The sequence below is a fragment of the Polypterus senegalus genome, chromosome 15 (assembly GCF_016835505.1).
Source record: "Polypterus senegalus isolate Bchr_013 chromosome 15, ASM1683550v1, whole genome shotgun sequence".
NCBI lineage: Eukaryota > Metazoa > Chordata > Cladistia > Polypteriformes > Polypteridae > Polypterus > Polypterus senegalus.
Window position 1 is genome coordinate 124,197,425 of NC_053168.1, and position 19,794 is coordinate 124,217,218.

The following is a 19,794-nucleotide window of genomic DNA, read 5'->3' on the forward strand; positions in this document are numbered from 1 at the left end:
GATTCTTGGACTTTTATGTGGTGTCTGGCGTCTGATCTGAGGGTTCAAGGGAGCGATAGGGCCCCCTATCTATCTATCTATCTATCTATCTATCTATCTATCCTACCTACTATACTAAAATTAGGATCTACAGAATCTATCTATCAAAACAAATCAAATAATTGTGTGCTCCTTGCACGTCTTGTAGGTGGACAGTACTGAGAGCTCCATCTCACTGTGTTGCTCGGGTCAAAAGATGACCTCCCTTTCTTGGCCTGCTTCACAAAGGGGCGGGATTACTGACACCTGGCAGGGCGGGGCTTGGTGATATTTCCTGGCGACAACAACAACAACATTTATTTCTATTGCACATTTTTATACAAATGATGGAGCTCAAAGTGCTTTACATAATGAAGAAAGAGAAAAAAGACAAACTAAATAAGAAAATAGAATTCGGGAACACTAATTAACATAGAATAAAAGTAAGGTCCGATAGCCAAGGAGGACAGAAAAAAAAAAACTCCAGATGGCTGGAGAAAAAACTGTGAAGGAAACTAGGAAACAAGAGGCCTGTTCAGTGAGAGTGCCCCCTCCTGCCTGGTGGTGCTATTGCTCAGCTTAACTTGGCCATCTAGGAGATCCCCAAGCGTGCATGCGTGACACTCTTCAAAAACATCTTAAAGGTTGATTTAGCAAGATGTTCCTCTCATATACCCATGCTAGTTGCTATTTATTACAGTCACATAGGTATATTTCTAATTTAATTCTTTTTATAGTTTCCATACTTTTGTATGGCTCAGATGTAAGACTTATTGGTGTGTAATTACCGGGAAGGCCCAGTTCTTTATCCTCCTGTATCTTTAAGCGCATTCAGTACTTTGTAAAATTTGTAAATGCAATAAATCGTCAGCCTGTACCTAGTGAAGAACGAAACACAAAAATAAGCAAAAATTGAACTTGAAATTACCCAAACAGCCTCACCTGACCAAACTGTGATCACCAGTTAACCAAACATGCACACATTGAGGATGTGGGTAAAAACCGGACGGCCTGAAGAAAACCAACGCAATTGGGAATTGAAAGTGGGACGTCAGGGCAGTCCCTGCACCGACACCTCAACGTTAAAAGAGTGATTTAACTTAGAATTTACAGACATTGTTGCACATTTTTAATTTATGTCTGTTGTGCAGATTAAAGTATATATGAATGCAGGAGTCCCGTGTCTGCGTGGGTTTCCTCCCACAGTCCAAAGACATGCAGGTGAGGAGCATTGGTGATTCTAAATTGTCCCTAGTGTGTGTGCTTGGTGTGTGGGTGTGTGCCCTGTGGTGGGCTGGTGCCCTGCCCGGGGTTTGTTTCCTGCCTTGCGCCCTGTGTTGGCTGGGATTGGCTCCAGCAGACCCCCGTGACCCTGTAGTTAGGATAATGGATGGATGAATCCAGGAGTGGCATGGGTGGACTTGTAAAACACGGACCCCAAATGTGATCTCCACAAGTGGTGGTGGTGCTGGCTGAAGATTTGGGATTTCTTACGCTGGCTCCTTTATGCTGTTCTTTCACTTCCCCTTCTGCCAAACATTTTTTGTGGTTTCCACTTAAACATGTAAGCCCCCCTTGACAGCCCACAGTGGACTTCTCTGCCACCCCGGCGACTTTCTCTGCTGATGACTTACCGCCCTAGCACGTCGTGGGGTTTGATAATTAAGGGAAGTCAGCTGTCACTGCGCACACCATCACCTATCAGATATGGTCGCACTCCATACAACCTCCCACCAACAGTAAAAAGGCAATTCTGCAGAAATGACAATTGAAGGAAACCACAGTTTGCAAACACGCACATGCAGAGCAAGATAACAGGTGCAAGAAGTCGATTTTTTTTTTGTCGCGGGATAAAAGTTATAACAAATATATTTTATTATCAAAGCATCAGCAACAAAGAAAGCAGTGAGGAAGCCTGTTGACATTTTGGACTTGAAACAAAAAAAAACAAATTCAAAAAATGATTCCGTTCTTACTCATTGTCTTTTTGGCTTCTGTTTCTGAAGGTAAGATATTTCTAATTCCGTAAGCCATTTAGCATTTTATTAACTTTAAACTGAACATATGTAAAGTCATTCAAAGAAATTGTCACAGTAAACTACTTAAATATTTTGTTAAACCCGCCACCGATTGTTAAACTTGCCGATGTCTCCAACTGTTACTGTCGTGTGTATTTATTGATTAATGCTATTGAATTATTTATGTATTTATTATTGTGTGTTGTGTGTATTTATGCATTTATCATCTTAGCAGCAGATCTCCAATTTCGTCTTCTGTTTTCAGAGGACTTGGTGGTAAAGCATGTCAGTTGTCTCATTTCAAAGACCAAGAATGGCATTCAAATGTTGGAATCATCTTAATAAATTCACCCTCACCAATATGTGTGTCATATCATACCGTCACAAAGCTACGTGATGCTATTTTGGAAGAATTAAGTGGATAGGACTGGCAAGCTTTCCTGGGTTGAATGGCCACTTCTCATCCCGGCTGTTCTAATAACTCATCAGTAATAATAGTGCGACCAAAACGGCTTTGTTTGTAGTATAGAAATAAAAAGCTTGGCACACATGTTCTTCAAATTGAAATTTTCATCATCTTCAAAGACTTTCTTTATTTAGGTGGTTAACACTTCACCCAAAATCTCTCCTGGCTACCAGCTACCTGTATGGCGGTCCACCAAGGTAGGCCAAACGCAGACCTTGTTTAACCAGACTTCTGAGCAATCACACATACCATAAAAAGCAGCTGATCCAAAAATCTCCATGTTTTATATTTTATAAATAAATTGGAAATAACTGAATTCATACTTTGTTCATTGACAGAAAGAAGCGAACTTTAGAATAGCGGCTGATCCATAATTATAAATAACTGCAGACTGAAAATGAATATTATCAAGAATGACTTGATGGCATGAGATTCAATATCGTTGTAGATAATAGGAGATGCATGGAAGTCATTGACATCTTTGATAAACTGTTTGATTTTCTGTAGTAATTTACTCTTTTCCATCCAGCCTTCTCATTTTTCTAATTTAGATGATAAATAGAGAAATCTATACTTATGCTTACATACACATATATATATATATATATATATATATATATATATATATATATATATATATATATATATATATATATATATATATATATATATATATACACACACACACACACACACACACACACACACACACACATACATACATACATATATATATATACATATATATACATATATACATATATATACATATATACATATATATACATATATATATATATATATATATATATATATATATACATATGTATACATTTAATTATTTATACAGTAAAGAGTGAGATATAAGGAGCAAATTCTACATCTATAAAGTCATAAAGCTAAATAAGTCATATATCTCCATCCATTATCCAACCCGCTATATCCTAACTCATGGGGGTCTGCTGGAGCCAATCCCAGCCAACACAGGGCACAAGGCAGGAACAAACTCCGGGCAGGGCGCCAGCCCACCGCAATACTGCAGTATATATATATATATATATATATATATATATATATATATATATATATATATATATATATATATATATATATAATCTGAAACATTTAATCCAATTATGCAATCACCAGGGGTATCAAATAGACAAAAAGATTGTATTTTGGAATTTATGGAGTTAAACTTGATATATGATGAGTATATGAAGTCATATTAGATATGCATCAGCTTTATGACTTTATAGATGTAGAATTTGCTCCTTATATCTCACTCTTTACTGTATAAATAGTCCATCTGCTCTGTTTTCCATACCTCAGTCCAAAGACTTGCAGGTCAGGTGGGTGCCCGATTGATCTGTGTGTGTGTGTGTGTGTGTGTGTGTTCACCCTGTGATGGACTGGTGTCCTGTTTTCAGCCTAACTGCACTTTTAATTTTTCTGACCTCCCGACCAATCTGACCTTATCTTCTTTTGCTGTTATTTATTCTTTAATATACAGTATATTGCCTATTCTTAATTGTTTTCTCTTCTTGTCACTGTCTTTTGTCATCTTGTAAAGCACTTTGAGCTATATTGTTGTATGAAAATGTGCTATAGAAATAAATGTTGTTGTTGTGCCTGATGCCTACTGGGATTGACTCCAGCTTCCCAGTGACTCTGCTCAGGATTTAGCAAGTTTAGAAAACAAACGGATAATAAAATGCAATCTTTCTCTGTACAACATGCATTAAGGGTAATTGTGTACTGTTAGGGGAGGACAGTCTGCCTGGAACTTTGGGAGATGAATGTATGGGCACATATACAGCATATGTAGGTATATATGAATGTGTGTATGTACACCACAAATGTAAATATGCATATACTTAAAAATACACATATACTGCCATACACCCATCCATTCACTTATTAATTTGTTTATCCCGGTACAGAACCTTTGGGTCTCAAGACTATTAGTGATCCTAAATTAGCTGGGAATCTGGCAGAAGGCACCCGCACAGGACAGAGTGCTGGTCTGCTGATGAACACTTGTATGTAAAATCCTCATTCTTCTAAACCTGCTTAAGAAAATGATAAAATGTATAACCTAACAATTCAGAAGCCTGCTTAATCCAATTCAGGACAGGTTTGAAGGAACCACAAAAGAAGAACATGCAAACCCCATAAAGAGAGTGACTGGGCATGGGAATTGAGTTCTGTGCCCCCTGCATAGATGTGTTGTGTACGTACTCATAGGTTGACAGGGTCATTATTGTCACCTGTACAGTGCATTGTGAAGTCCTACCCTGACCGTGCTAATCAACAGGCAACATGTCGCCAGCTCCATGATTAGCCAGTACATCAACCTTACCTGAAAAATAGCAGAGCACATTGGCTATTAAAGCCAACAGTCCTCAAAAAGTTTTTTATTTTCAAATTTTTATTTTTTTCAAAATCAAGTGCCAACTACGATTCTGAGCGAGAGCACAAGAGCAAACAGACCCTGAAGTAAACCAGACATTTGGATTAAATGGCACTACACCATGTCATCTATGAACATTTCCCTGCGTCTCATCAATTGGAATTATTTGGATCACTCATGGAATCAAATTTTAAAACAATAGAATGCAAGACTTCATCAACATTAATCTGGGCTCACATAAACTTGCCATAGTTGAACAGCCATGTGGGAATACATGTGTGTATATATATATATATATATATATATATATATATATATATATATATATATATATATATATATATATATATATATACATACATACATATATATACACATACATACATACATACATACACACATACATACATACACACACACATACACACATACATACACATATATATATATATCAAAGTTTTACTGTCAAATAATGCAAAGAGTACGTGACATGTGTTTCGTCCTCATTCTGGGCACTTCAGGCATACACACTCACTGCAACCCCTCTCGGGAATCGAACCTCGAACTTCACAAGCGTTAACCACCTATACCATCAGATTGTGATTCAGAATAGGAATGCCATATATATATATATATATATATATATATATATATATATATATATATATATATATATATATATATATATACACACAATATATATACACACATATATATATATATATATATATATATATATATATATATATATAGGGCCATTCAGATCTGTTTCCACCAATTTTTTTAACTGTATTTATTAAGAAATTCAAAAACAAATGACATTTTCCCAGCATTGTACCAACTATTTAATGCCCAAATACAACTCCTCCTACCTTCACTGTTTCCAATGAAAATATGAAAGTGCAGAAACTTTTTAAACGTCCCTTGTATGTGTGTGTACCCTAACCCTAACCCTATATATATTTATATACACAATCTTATATATAAGATTATGTATGCGTTTATGTGTATGCATATGTACATTTATAGCATATATTATTCTGAACACATGGGGTTAGTGGAGGCAGAAACCAAAGGGTGGGCTTCTCTTGCAGTCGAATGAAGTGCACACATTTGGGCTGCTGATGTAAACTTTTTATTTTTGTGTTGCACTTTACAAACACAGATCTACACGCACATGAATCAGGTTCTAGAAAATAATCCATCCATCCATCCACTTTCAAACCTGCTTATCCAGAGTAGGGCATTCAGGAAGATGGAGCCTATCCCAGTAAGCAGTGGGCACAAAGTAGGAACAACCCCTGACAGGAAGAACACACACACACACACACACACTCTCTATGTGCCAATTCACAGAACTTGCATGTCTTTGGGCTGTGGGAGAAAATGCATTTTTATTAAATTAATTGAAAGTGTACCAAAGAACAGCTATTGGTTAACTGTGCTGTTTGAGATAGGGTGCCACTTCCCTCTAGCAGCCCCCTGCAGCTTTATCTTCAAGCAGCAGACGCCATTCACGATTAAGAAAGGAAGGAAGCTGGAATGCCAGTCACTTTAAGGCTTTGTTTGTTTGCATCCAAAAACTGCTCAGCTGTTTGCGTGTGGCCGAGTGCCTCAAGTGCTGGACATTAAATTAGGACGACGCCGATTCAGCCCCACTACTGACCCATAGTGTGACCCCCCAAAGTCACTTTAATCCCTGACTCTTCTATAGTCATAAGCCACTGTAATGTACCCTTTTGGGTAAAAGTTTCTCCTAAATTTAAAAAATAAGATATTTTTAAGGAATTTTTAGGAGATCCAAAGAATTCAATAAACAGCTAGAATCCCTAAGAAGGCATGTGGTTATTTTCTGGAACATTTCACTGCTCATCCTCCACTTTTCAATCTGTTTGTGCAGTTAAAGGTGTTGAGTTGAGGAGCTGGCGCCTAATCTAACAGTACTTGGTTTGAGGTGGTAACTACTCTAGATGGGGTATAAGTCCATCCCAGGACATACTCAGGCGCACTCATATAAGAAAAATTTAGAGTCAACATATAATCCAAGATTTTGCATTTTTGGAAAGCAGGAGAAACAAACCTAAAAGGACAGATGGAAGATATTCAGCCTGAACGTACTAAGCGTTAATTAACTAGGCCAATCGCAGGAGATGTGCTGGATACGTACTGTGCTCGGCAGCAACTTTAAAGAGAAAAATATATTCTAAAATGACAAATCATAGAGAAAAATATTCCTCAGCACATTCCAAGAATGGCATGAAATGCAATTCCTTGATCAGAACATAACGCCACTTCTCTTCTTTTGTGATTTGATACCACTGGCTAAAGGCAGAATCAATCACTCAACAATATAGAAATAATAATAAATGCATACATCAATAAATCAATAAATAAAAAGTAATAAATAAATAAATCACTGAACAGGATTAGCGACCTACGTGGTGTAGAATCAGTGGCGTCCAACTCCAATCTTGCAGATCCGCAGTGGCTGCAGGTTTTCCTTCCTGTCATTTTTTTTCATCATTGACTCGTTTTTACTGCTAATTAACTCCTTTTCCCTTCCTTTTAATTGCCTTGTTTTTTTAAGACTCAGTCCTCTGAATTTCTTTATTTTTTCTCTTAAATAGCATCATATGACCAGCTAAGTTGAGGCCTCAAACTCCAACCTATTTCAGTCCAACCAGTTTCTTAATTAGAAGCCGACTCTTGTTGTTAATTAAGCTCGTTATTTAATCCCGTGGTCTGTTGCTGCTCTCATTCTGCCACAGCAGACATTTCCAAAACCGTCGATTTCCTTTTTCCTAAGAGCACCGTCAAAATGTTTTGTGGACCTGAGAAGATCAGCATTGCTGAGATCTTCACGTTTCTTTATTTCCAGATATTGCATGACGGACACAAGTGAGCTGGCCATGAGTTGGTTTGTTTTGTATCACAGTCTTAAATAGCAAATTGATTAAAATGAATCGGAAAGAAGTTAATTAGCAGCAAAAACTGGTCACTAATTAAGAAAAAGATTAGAATGAAAACCTGCAGCCAGAGTAGGGCTCCAGGACTGGCATTGGACAACCCTAGTATAGATGAATCCATTCATGCAACGGTATACCCACTTTATCTAACGAAATGTCAGTGCAGGCCTTGGGCTATCATGGCATCATTGAGGGCAAGGGAAAAAAACTATTTAGGACATGCTGCCAATTTATCACAGTCATACTTAATGACACACATATTCTTGAAAACTCAAACTGAACTGAACTACCTGAAAGAAACGCCATAAAGACTGATGGAGCAGAATTCAAACTGGGCACTGCATCAGTGTTAACCAGCTCACCACTCCATGACTAAAGAAGAAAATAATCGAAAATACTGTAATAAGAACACACACTTCTGTAGCAGTGCGACCAACAGAAATAAACAGTAATGCTTTGGTCAATCCAGAGAGTCACGGGAGATTTCAAAAGGCTTTCATAATCATATACTGCAACATAACAATCTTAAATGAACTCAATTTAGGGTTAGGGTGGACCAGAAGCTTCTCTAGAAAGCCCATTGGAGGTCCTACGCAGGCACACACTGGGGCCTGGAAAAAGAATGGGGGTCTCCTCAGAAAAACAAACACAATAACTGGAAGGGATTCGATCTCAGGGTCCACGAAGCAGCAGGGCTAACCTTCATTCTGCCATTCTGTCTGGACGCGAAAGCAACATCAACGACACGCATTTCGTATTGGAAGTGTAGCTCAATGTGCTTTATGAGTAGTAAAAGAAAAACAAAAGTTACAGAAGTGGTAAAATGCAGAGTTTATATGACATAATGATCTACTGTATATTATATTATATTATATTATATTATATTATATTATATTATATTATATTATATTATATTATATTATATTATATTATATAACCCATCCATCCATTTTCCAAACTGGCTTTATCCCAGCAAGGTACCAGCTAGCATTAGGTGCAAGACAGGAACAACCCTTTATATTATATTATATTATATTATATTATATTATATTATATTATATTATATTATATTATATTATATTATATTATATTAGATAGATAGAAACTTTATTAATCCCAAGGGGAAATTCACATAATCCAGCAGCAGTATACTGATACAAAAATATTATATTATATTATATTATATTATATTATATTATATTATATTCTTATTTGATTAGATTAGGTAAAGTTTACTAAACCCATGGGAAAATTAAAAAATATCTTCTTCGTCTTCATCTTTTCCCATTATATTATATTATATTATATTATATTATATTATATTATATTATATTATATAGATAGATAGATAGATAGATAGATAGATAGATAGATAGATGGATACTTTATTAATCCCAAGGGAAATTCACATAATCCAGCAGCAGTATACTGATACAAAAATATTATATTATATTATATTATATTATATTAGATTAGATTAGATTAGATTAGGTAAAGTTTACTAAACCCATGGGAAAATTAAAAAATATCTTCTTCATCTTCATCTTTTCCCATTATATTATATTATATTATATTATATTATATTATATTATATAGATAGATAGATACTTTATTAATCCCAAGGGGAAATTCACATAATCCAGCAGCAGTATACTGATACAAAAATATTATATTATATTATATTATATTATATTGTTATTCGCTTAGATTAGGTAAAGTTTACTAAACCCATGGGAAAATTAAAATATTATCTTCTTCGTCTTCATCTTTTCCCATTATATTATATTATATTATATTATATTATATTATATTATATTATATTATTCTTCTTCCTCTTCATCTTTTTCCATAATATTATAATACTATATGATTTTATATTATAAAGGCACACTACAAAAATGATCACCATTTCCTAAATCCACATTTGCATATATAAAATCATTCTGAAAACATTGTCGTGGCAAGCTATTAATGTCAATTTAATATTTTCTGCTGAAAATGTTAAACTTGCTGATGTCTCCTGCTGTTACTGTCTTCTGCATTGTGTGTTTATCCATCATTTATCATCTTAGCAGCAAGTCTAAAGTGTTGTGTCTTCAGTTTTAGAGGGCACAAGTTAGTGTGTGTTGGGCTAAGAATGGCATTTAAACATTGGAATCCTCTTCATGAACTCATCCTCACAAATAAGTGCGCCATATCTTGTGCTGCGAAACTCGACCTTAGCTGCGGCTCGTCAGTAATGATATACAGCAGTGACCATGCCTGCCTAGTTTGTAGTACATGACTAGCTATTATTATTCTGTTAGTTTGTGTTCTTTGCTTCAAACACCAATTTTCTAAGACTCTTTTTACTTTGGTTGTTAACACTTCACCCACCCTCACTCCCGACTACCTAATACCTGTATGGTGGTCCACCAAGACAGGCCACACACAAGGGTTCATATTCTTTCACCATATCAAACATACCATAAGTGCCAGAAGATCCAAAACTCACTTTGTTTGATATTTTATGTAGAAATTGTAAGTAAACTAAATCAATAATTCTTACATTTGCAGATTTAAGCAATCTGTAAAATATTTCCGATCAGCTGAAAAATAAAGGGCGGCACGGTGGCGCAGTGGTAGCGCTGCTGCCTCGCAGTAAGGAGACCTGGGTTTGCTTCCCGGGTCCTCCCTGTGTGGAGTCTGCATGTTCTTCCCGTGTCTGCGTGGGTTTCCTCCCACAGTCCAAAGACATGCAGGTTAGGTGGATTGGCGATTCTAAGTTGGCCCTAATGTGTGCTTGGTGTTTGTGTGTGTCCTGCGGTGCATTGGCACCCTGCCCTGTGTTGGCTGGGATTGGCTCCAGCAGACCCCCGTGACCCTGTGTTCAGATTCAGTGGGTTGGAAAAAAAATGGTTGAAAAATAATATTATCAAAACTGACTTGATGGCATGAGATTCAGTATCTGTGTGGATAAAAAGAGATCTGATGTCAGATCCGTGGAAGTCCTTGACTTCTTTGATAAATTATTTTATTTTGTGTCACGATCTACTCTTTCCATCTAAACTTCTCACTTGTCTAATTTAGAGTACAAATACAATATGCAGATAATAAGAAATCTGTATCTCTAATCTGAAGCATTTCATCAAATTTTATTAGGATGCCTCACATATGAAAAGATTGGATTTTAGAATATGTGGAGTTAATCTTGACATACGATGAATATATAAAGTCATACTAAATACGTATCAGCTTTATGACTTTATATTTTCTGAACATTTCCTAAGCCACCATGTTAGTTCTGGTCACAAGGACGAAAGTATATTCAAGAATTAGGGTACAAGATGGGAACCAAACCAGCACAGGATCCCAGTGCACACCAGCAGGACACACTCACCCACACCAGTCCTGTTTAGATTGGCCAGTTTAACCGCACCTGCAATGTCTGGGGTGTGACAAGAAAATGGGAGGACCCCCGAGAAAGTGTATGAGGCCACGGGGTATGCAGTGACCAGGTTAAGAACTGAACTCTGTTAATACTAACAGTTAGCAGACCACTATGTCCAAAAACATTGTAAGAATAACTTTATTTATTTAGAAAATTTCTCATATGAAGAAGTCAGCTGAAAGTGTTTTACAAAAATGATTAAACAGCAAACCTGTGCAATTGAAGTAAATATTGAAACTGATGCCCCTAATCGTCATTAAGACATATCATACCAAAGGCTCGCCCTCTTGAAGCACTCAGGCTATTCTTAGAATTATAAGATAAGCTGATTATTTATATTTTAATATATATTTTCTAAATCACCCTCCCTCCCCAGTTTAGGGAGCTGTGTGATCAGCCCCTCATGTACATCAAAAAAAAGTCTTAACACTGGCCCGTCTGGCGTGTTTGTCTTAGAGTAGCATTAATAAATTTGCCAATTTCCAAAAAAAAAAAAACCCTAACCCTAACCCTAATAATAAATAAAATGATTTTCTAGATTTAGGCCTTGTTCACACAGGCGTTAAGTTTTTGGATTAAGAACTTGCTCTGAACGTCCTAGACGTTTATGTTGCATTTTGTGGTGGCGATCGATTGACTTCTACACCGGCGTTCGTTTGTCTCTGTTTAACGCCAGCCTGCAGCCCAAATTGTAGTTTGTGTGTTAACCTGTGGAGGCAGTGTCGGGAACTGGATATGAAAGCCCTTGTCGTTTTATTTGAGGTGCCTCCTTTCAATATGGACCATTTTGCTATGTTAGATATTAATCTTCTTGTTTTAAAAATACTCGTATCTGGCGGCGTAGGGAGAGAAAAATCGCCGCCGCTACTGGGTTCATCCTCTGACTGCACAACGTCGGGTTAAAGGAAGTTTTTGTGCTTTATGAAGAAATCGAAAATTTCCGCAAGTTTTTAATTACTGTCGGATGTCGGTTTCCACTTTTGATTGTCTGCTGCAGCTGGTGCAATGCCACATTGCACGCCGATCAACCAATATGCGACTTGGTGTTAGCCCCGAAGAGAGACTACTTGTCACTTTGAGGTAAGGAAACAGTAGTCCAGTGTGCGCTTACACCGGTGTTATGCACTGAAATGCCCCTTCCACCCGCTCCTCCGAGGCGTAAAAAAAAACGTGCAGAAAACGAAATAGAAACGGTTTCCTTGCGTTCGTTGGGTTTTGAACGCCAAGAAAAAGCTGCATGCAACGTTTTTTTGATGCCATATAAACGTGCAGCCGGACAAACGCACGTCACCAAAGCCCGTGTGAACACTCTCATTGACTCCTACGTGTAGAAAACACTCGGCGCTTGATCCGTGCTCACCGGACGCTACGAACGCAAAAACGCTCGATTTTAACGCCCGTGTGAACAAGGCCTAAAGCAAACTAACACATCATTTTCCTATTGAGCTTTCGGGTGGAAAGTTAAACATTTTTTTGTGACCATTTGGTGTTGCTCAGACTAACGCTCTTGGAGGATTTCACATAAAAATGAATCAAAATGTATGACACATAAGCTAAGATTAGTTTGCCACCGATATGATCCAAGTGCTGAACGCCCCTTAAACACATGACCAAGCAGGTTATCTTTGACAATTCAGGTCTTATTATTATAATATTTTGGATATTCTTAGTCGAGGTAGGTGTGCATGTCATTTTTTTTACTAAATTGAATCTTTCTCTCAATTATGGTTGACTTCCAGTCATCGCATGACAGGCTAATTTCAACGTCCCGCTTCCAAAGTTACCTTGGATCTGTGTTTCTCAAGCAGTCAGTGGGCTGTTTATATCTCAGCATTGTTCCTATTGGAAGAGGGTCACAGTGGGCATGCTCAGAACCCCCGAACCCCTATTCCCGAGGATGGTGGTCGATCACCAAGAGGAATGGCCTGATAATCACGCTTGATTCACTAAAGGGGCATCACGAAAACACATATATGGGAACAAGTGGGTCACAACACCTAAAAAGTTGAGGAACGCAGATCTACAGGGTGCACTTATTGAAATACATTGCTAGTGTCTGGAGATGCTGTCTGTGTCTTAATTGTTACTCGATATTTTGGTTTCAACCATACATACTGATGGAAGATTAGTAATGGTGTTTCATTTATCAAAGTTTCTAACATGTACATACTCATCACAACATAATAAAACAAACATTCTCAGACTTGCTTAATCCAATTCAAGGACATTACTGAAGCAAATCGATGTAACAGTGACCTGAAGGCTATGACTCACAAGTCCACTCACTGATGCCCAAGCACCCCTTCATAATGGGCCCAATTTAGAATCGTCACTCAAACTAAAATATCTTTGGGGATAAGCTGGACAAACCCACATGGACGCTGGGAGGACATGAGAACTAATATACACATACACACTGTATGGAGTACGGAGCACACTGGCAAAGCGAATTATCACAAAACATAATTAAAAAATACTAAAGCATAAATATGTTTCTTCTGCGGTGGGCTGACACCCTGCCCGGGGTTTGTTTCCTGCATTGCGCCCTGTGTTGGCTGGGATTGGCTCCAGCGGACCCCCTGTGACCCTGTAGTTAGGATATAGCGGGTTGGATGGATGGATTTCTTAAAGAACAATTAACTCACATCACAATAAAATTTGGACAATTAAATGTATCTTGTGTCGAACAAACAACGGTTGGTACCTGAAGTGTCAAACTATGGAGACACCACGAAAGTAGGACAAGTCCATGACAGGATAGAGAAAACAATAAATCAATAAAATAGAAAAATTTAAACAATAATAATAATAATAACTCCTTATTAAATAAGTCATAAATAAGGCTATTAAAATAATAACAATAATAACTCCTTATTAAATAAGTCATAAATGAGGCTATTAAAATAATAATAATAATAATAACTCCTTTTTAAATAAGTCATAAATAAGGCTATTAAAATAATAATAATAATAACTCCTATTCCTATCCTACTCCTAAGATCTAGCACTACTGAATTGGTGCACGGGATTTGTAAAATGTTGGTCTATATGAATGGTCTACTAGAAGGTCGGATTCTTATTCTCCTGTATTTATCACTTATTTAATAAGAATTTATTATTCTTTTTTTATTATTAATTTAATGTTTTCTATATCCTGTTGTGGAGTTGTCCTACTTTTCATAATAATAATAATAATAATAATAATAATAATAATAATTCTTTACATTTATACAGCGCTCTTCTCACAGCTGGTGTTTCCACAGGCTGACATTTCAGGTAACTTATCCTTACAGTTGACAGCTCAGCATTTGAGATATACAGTATTTAATTGTCCAAGTGATACTGTCACGTGAGCTTCTATGCAGAGTACAATTGGTTATATTTTTTTTTTTATAAAAGTCGGTTAATCAAGTTTTAAAAAACATGTGTCTGAAAAAATAAATAAATAAAAATGTGACCATGAAGTGGTCTTAAAAAAAATAGATAGGAAAAAACTGAACATCACAGAATAACCAACTAAAATCCTTCTAATTGCTGACTTAGCTGTTCTTTTCAAAGTCACAGAGGACAAAGCCTCAAGGCACTTGAACGATGCTCCAGTCCACCATAGGACGCCCTCAAATACACTGGGCCAGGTAACCTCATTGGGACGTGAGAAGAACTGGGGCTCCTTGGAGAAAACAATACACAGGGAGAGCAGCAAAGGCTGACAAGACCGCATTTGAACCCATGTCATTGTAGAGCCGTAAGACCTCACTAACTAGAGTGCAACCAGTAAAAGTAAAAATCTGAGGTACGAAAAAGAAAAGTGGGGCATAAATGTAACAGATATCAAAAACATGTCGAAAATAAGCAAAATAACATCAATGGCAGTTGTTTAAGTGAACCTGAATTTACAGTGAAACCGTTACTAACCGGCACCGCAGTGCCTCGAGCGCCAGACACAACTCAGCCAAACACAACTTAAGGCAAAATAAAAGGATGTTTAGCAAACAATAATACCATGACAGAGTTTAATCAGTCCAGCACAATAATACCATGCACAACTGGTTGCCTTCCACCTCCTTCCACCACACTGAGGTGCTGATGAGGTGGTGTCTTTTATGCCAGACCTGGAAGTACCTTGGGGGCTGCAGCATTGCACGTCAGAAACAATTCTGGGCCAGTCTGCCAAAGTAGGGACATCTGCAGCTCCCCCTGACAGCACCCATGTAACCCAAAAAGGCTTGCCTCTCAGGACTACAGCTCCCAGCATGCTCCCAGCCTGGGTTATAAATGGGAGTTCACTAGAATGATGCTGCCACCCTGTGTCACCATCTGTCCTTCCATTATAGCCTCCCAGCTGGGAAAGGTGTCAGCAGCAAACCCTGGCTGGGATGCCTGTTTATCCACATCCTTCTGTTACAGCTTCCTGGTTCGGGTAGGGAATTAATGTTGATCCCCATTGAGATGCCAGTTCATCCACCTCAAAACTTTCATATCTATCTATCTATTATAGAGTGCCTTTCATATCTATCTATCTATCTATCTATCTATTATAGAGTCCTTTCATTATCTATCTATCTATCTACAGTGCCTTGCATATCTATCTATCTATCTATCTATCATATAGTGCCTTTCAGTATCTATCTATCTATCTATCTATATTTATAAAAAATGATGATGAGAGTTTGTTGAATGAGTAATGAGAATGAAATCACAATGACAAATGTTGTACGCTGGCACATGGAATTAAAATGTTATTTCTCAGATGAAAATGGGGAAAATTTGGCTGAATTATAATAACATTTAAGTACCATTTAGTTTAACACATTAATATTTTAAATTAACAATGAGGTCAACTATTGAAATCACAACAATTTACTTCCTTTCAGTAGCCGCAGCCATTTCAGATTGTTGTAAAGCTGCTTCACCGGTGCATCAGGAAACGTATTAATCGAAAATAGGGTTCAGGTCAGGGGACTGAGACAGCCAGGGCAGAGCTTTGATTTTGTCATCAGTTAACCATTTTAGGGTTGATTCAGACATGTGTTTTGGATCATTATCCTGCTGGAAGATTTAGTGATGACCCAGTTTTAGTTTCCTGGTGGAGGCAGCCAGGTTTTGATTTAAAATCTCCTGATATTTCATGGAATCCATGATGCCATGTACCCTAACAATGTTTTCAGGGCCTTTGGAGGAAAAACAGCCCCATAACATCATAGAACCACCACCATATTTCACAGTTGGGACAGGGTTCTTTTATTTATAGAGATCCTTCTTTTTACAGCAAACCCACTTTGTGTGTTTATTGCCAAAAAGTTCAATTTTTGTTTCATCAGACCACAGAACATGTTTCCAGTCAAAGTTGTAGTAACGTTTTACAAACTCCTAGGCACTTACGTTCGTGAATTAGGCTTCTTTCTGACATACCTTCCAAATAAGCTGTTGGCATGGAGATGCCATCTGACGGTGGTTCTGGAGACTTGATAACCCCAGGATTTTATTTTTTCTTGCAATTCCCCAACAATGATCCTTGGAGTTATTATTGCCTCTCTTACCATCCCTCTCACTGTATGTGGGAGTAAAATAAAGTTGGGTTCTCTTCCAGTTCCAGTTGATGACCACTTTTTTTATTATTGCCCTAACTGTAGAAATGGACATTTTGAGGCGAGTAGCTATTTTTTTATAACCATTCCCTGAGTTATGAAGGGCAACACACTTCTCCTTCATTTGGATTGAGTATTTCCTTTTCTTTGTCATGATGATGGTTGGCTAAAGAAATCTGGTTCTGTGTCTCCCCACATTTGTATCCCGGTTTATCAGCAAGTCATTGATTTCAGCTGGAAACTTCCTACAAAACTCCAATCACATTCACAATGTATAATTTAAATGGGAAACATGCTTCAGTTACATTGTTTCACATTAATTTCCAAGGGTGCCAACAATTGTGACACGTGTTTTTGTTAAAAATACTTATTTCTTGATGAGGGTTTGTTTTTCTTTGAATGAACTTGTTTCAGTTATAAGTCAAACGTTTCTCATTTTTTCAGTGCAAGATAACAGTTCTTCAGCAAACAACTGATTTTTTTCTAACCCTTATTTACTAATTTTTACAAGGGGTGCCAATAATAGTGGAGGGCAACACATATATAGGGTGGTCCAGATCTAATTATGCAATTTTCATTATGCTATAACTTATTAAGTTTATTACATAGAAAATCACCCGAAAAATCCCAGACCATCAAGAAGTGTGCGAACTGACGACATGAAGAATCGTCTTTGCGCTGAACTGGAATCGTCCCCGCATAAATCAAAGTCATCCAGACGATCTGGATCTGCATAATTAGATCTGGACCACCCTGTGTATATATATATATATTTTGTGATGGACAGCCGGGTCCCATGCCCGGCCGGGACGCCTCTGCTGCATATGTCCCGGGGGAGCCACCATGCAATACCTTTCCCGGGGTGCCTGGGGGCAGTCTCCCTGGCCGTGGGTCCTTTCTCAGTCTCCCCCGTGGTTCCATGGGACATGGAGTCCACCACAGTCCGGCTGGGAGATGGGGTGTCCGCTAGGGGGTGCTGCGGAGAGCCAGCCGCCACAAGGGACGAATTAAGACCAGCTGGTCAGGCACCTTGAGCACTTCCAGGTGGGCTATAAAGCGGGCCAAAATCCCTTCATTCTTAGCCAGAATCGGGAGGAAGAGGACGAGGTTGCCTGGGAGGAGTGGTGGTGGCAGAAAGGGTTGTTTGGAGTTTGTGTTTTGTGCTTTTGGGACTGTGTTGGGCCTGTGGGACACGGGGAAGACGTGCCCCACGGCTGAAGAGAAAAATAAAAACCCTATTTGTTTTACACGTGCCTCTGCGTGAGTCTGTGCCGGGTCGGGCGCTATATAGCGCCTTTTACTATATATATATATATATATATATATATATATATATATATATATATATATCCATCCATCCATTACCCAACCCGCTATATTCTAATATACTGTGTATATATATATATATATATATATATATATATATATATATATATATATATATATATATATATATATATATAAATTTAAAATTAGGCTTAGATATGGATGTATGGATGGATGGATTTTATGTTTTTATTTTTTTTGTCCCAAATTAAATAATTAAATGCAGGTAGTTTGTTCTTAACTTTGTAGCACCTGAAATGAAAAATCCAGGATAGTTAACATGCAGCACATAAAGTGTTTGTAGATTCTGAAGGGGACCGAATCACTAAAACGTTGCGACTGAATTCCCAGCTGCCTGGCTTTCCAGAGGACCTGGCATAGTTACATTTAAACATCTGCCAACTCTCCCTGAGTATTAACTTAAAACGTGTGCCTCTACATTAGGCCCTAAATTAGGTTGAGAACCACTTTAGCTCTGGTCCCTGGTGGTACTCACCAACCCCGATCGGTGACCACAACATATCTTTGCCTTCTTGGATAAGTTTGGACAGAACAACTTTGGAGGACATTTTCAATGAGGACTTGCTCTGTATGTTCCAGTTGATGAGTTCCTGCTCTGATATTCCTTCTTTGTCTTTTTTCTTCCACCTTCATCTTAGATTAACAACAATAATCCCTCTCTATCATCTCCACTTTCCTCTTATTCACTTTATTGATTTTCCAGCTCATTATTAGACGGAGTTGGCAATGACTGGTGTGTTGGATAGGTAGACATGCAGAGTGTCCAACAAACCATTACCAATTTATTTGATTTGGCAACATAATCTCCCACCTGCTCCCCGTACTTTCTAGAATTATGTTTTTAAGAACATAGTTTTCTCATCCAAACTTTCAAATTACCGTCACGTTCAATTTAATGTTGTACATTGTACTTATATTATTATCCCCTATAAATGGTACATTATGGATTTGTCCAAAGACTTGCACTGTCAAATCTGTCCTTGGCACACGTTTTTTGGAAATGCCCCTGGTAATTGCTTTTTTGGTCTGTGCCATCTCTAATACTGCTATATTCCATCTTTGTTTTTTTACTTTCTCGTATACAAAGTATAGGGAAAGTATTATAATTGTCCAAAAATTTGATGTCGGGATTTTCATGAATCTCGATGTTTTAGACCTCTCTGACTCTCTCGTATACGAAGTATGGTGAAAGTATTGTAATCCTCCAAAAATTCCATTTCAAGATTTTGATGAATCTCAACATTTTAGTCTGAAAATACCATTTTTGGAATGATGTCTGTGTGTGTGTGTGTGTAAACACGATAACTTGAGTATGCATTCACTTAGGTCAACCAAATTTTGCATACAAGTATTATGTACAAAACGTATATTTTCCATTAAGTTTTGGGCTATTTCTGCTAACCAAAAATGGTACTTTACCTTTTATTCATGCAGCTGCAGAGTCCGATTTATAATAACTGTTCAATATATTATTAATTGGATTTGATTTGTTGTGGGCGGCACGGTGGCAAAGTGGTAGCGCTGCTGCCTCGCAGTTAGGAGACATGG

General features: G+C 37.6%; 1 protein-coding gene across 6 annotated transcripts in view; it reads left to right on the forward strand.

Moving 5' to 3' along the window:
• The first annotated feature begins 1,696 nt into the window (after positions 1–1,696).
• Positions 1,697–19,794, forward strand: part of LOC120515556 (T-cell differentiation antigen CD6-like) — a 95,134-nt gene continuing 77,036 nt past the window's right edge. For 4 of the 6 annotated variants that reach the window (XM_039736634.1, XM_039736635.1, XM_039736639.1 and 1 more), the window contains exon 1: positions 1,698–2,024. In XM_039736634.1, the coding sequence (XP_039592568.1) occupies positions 1,979–2,024 (46 nt within the window). In that variant the 5' untranslated portion in view covers positions 1,698–1,978. Of the gene's footprint in view, positions 2,025–19,794 lie in introns of all 6 variants that reach the window. The other 2 variants (XM_039736637.1, XM_039736638.1) reach the window with 1 other exon arrangement.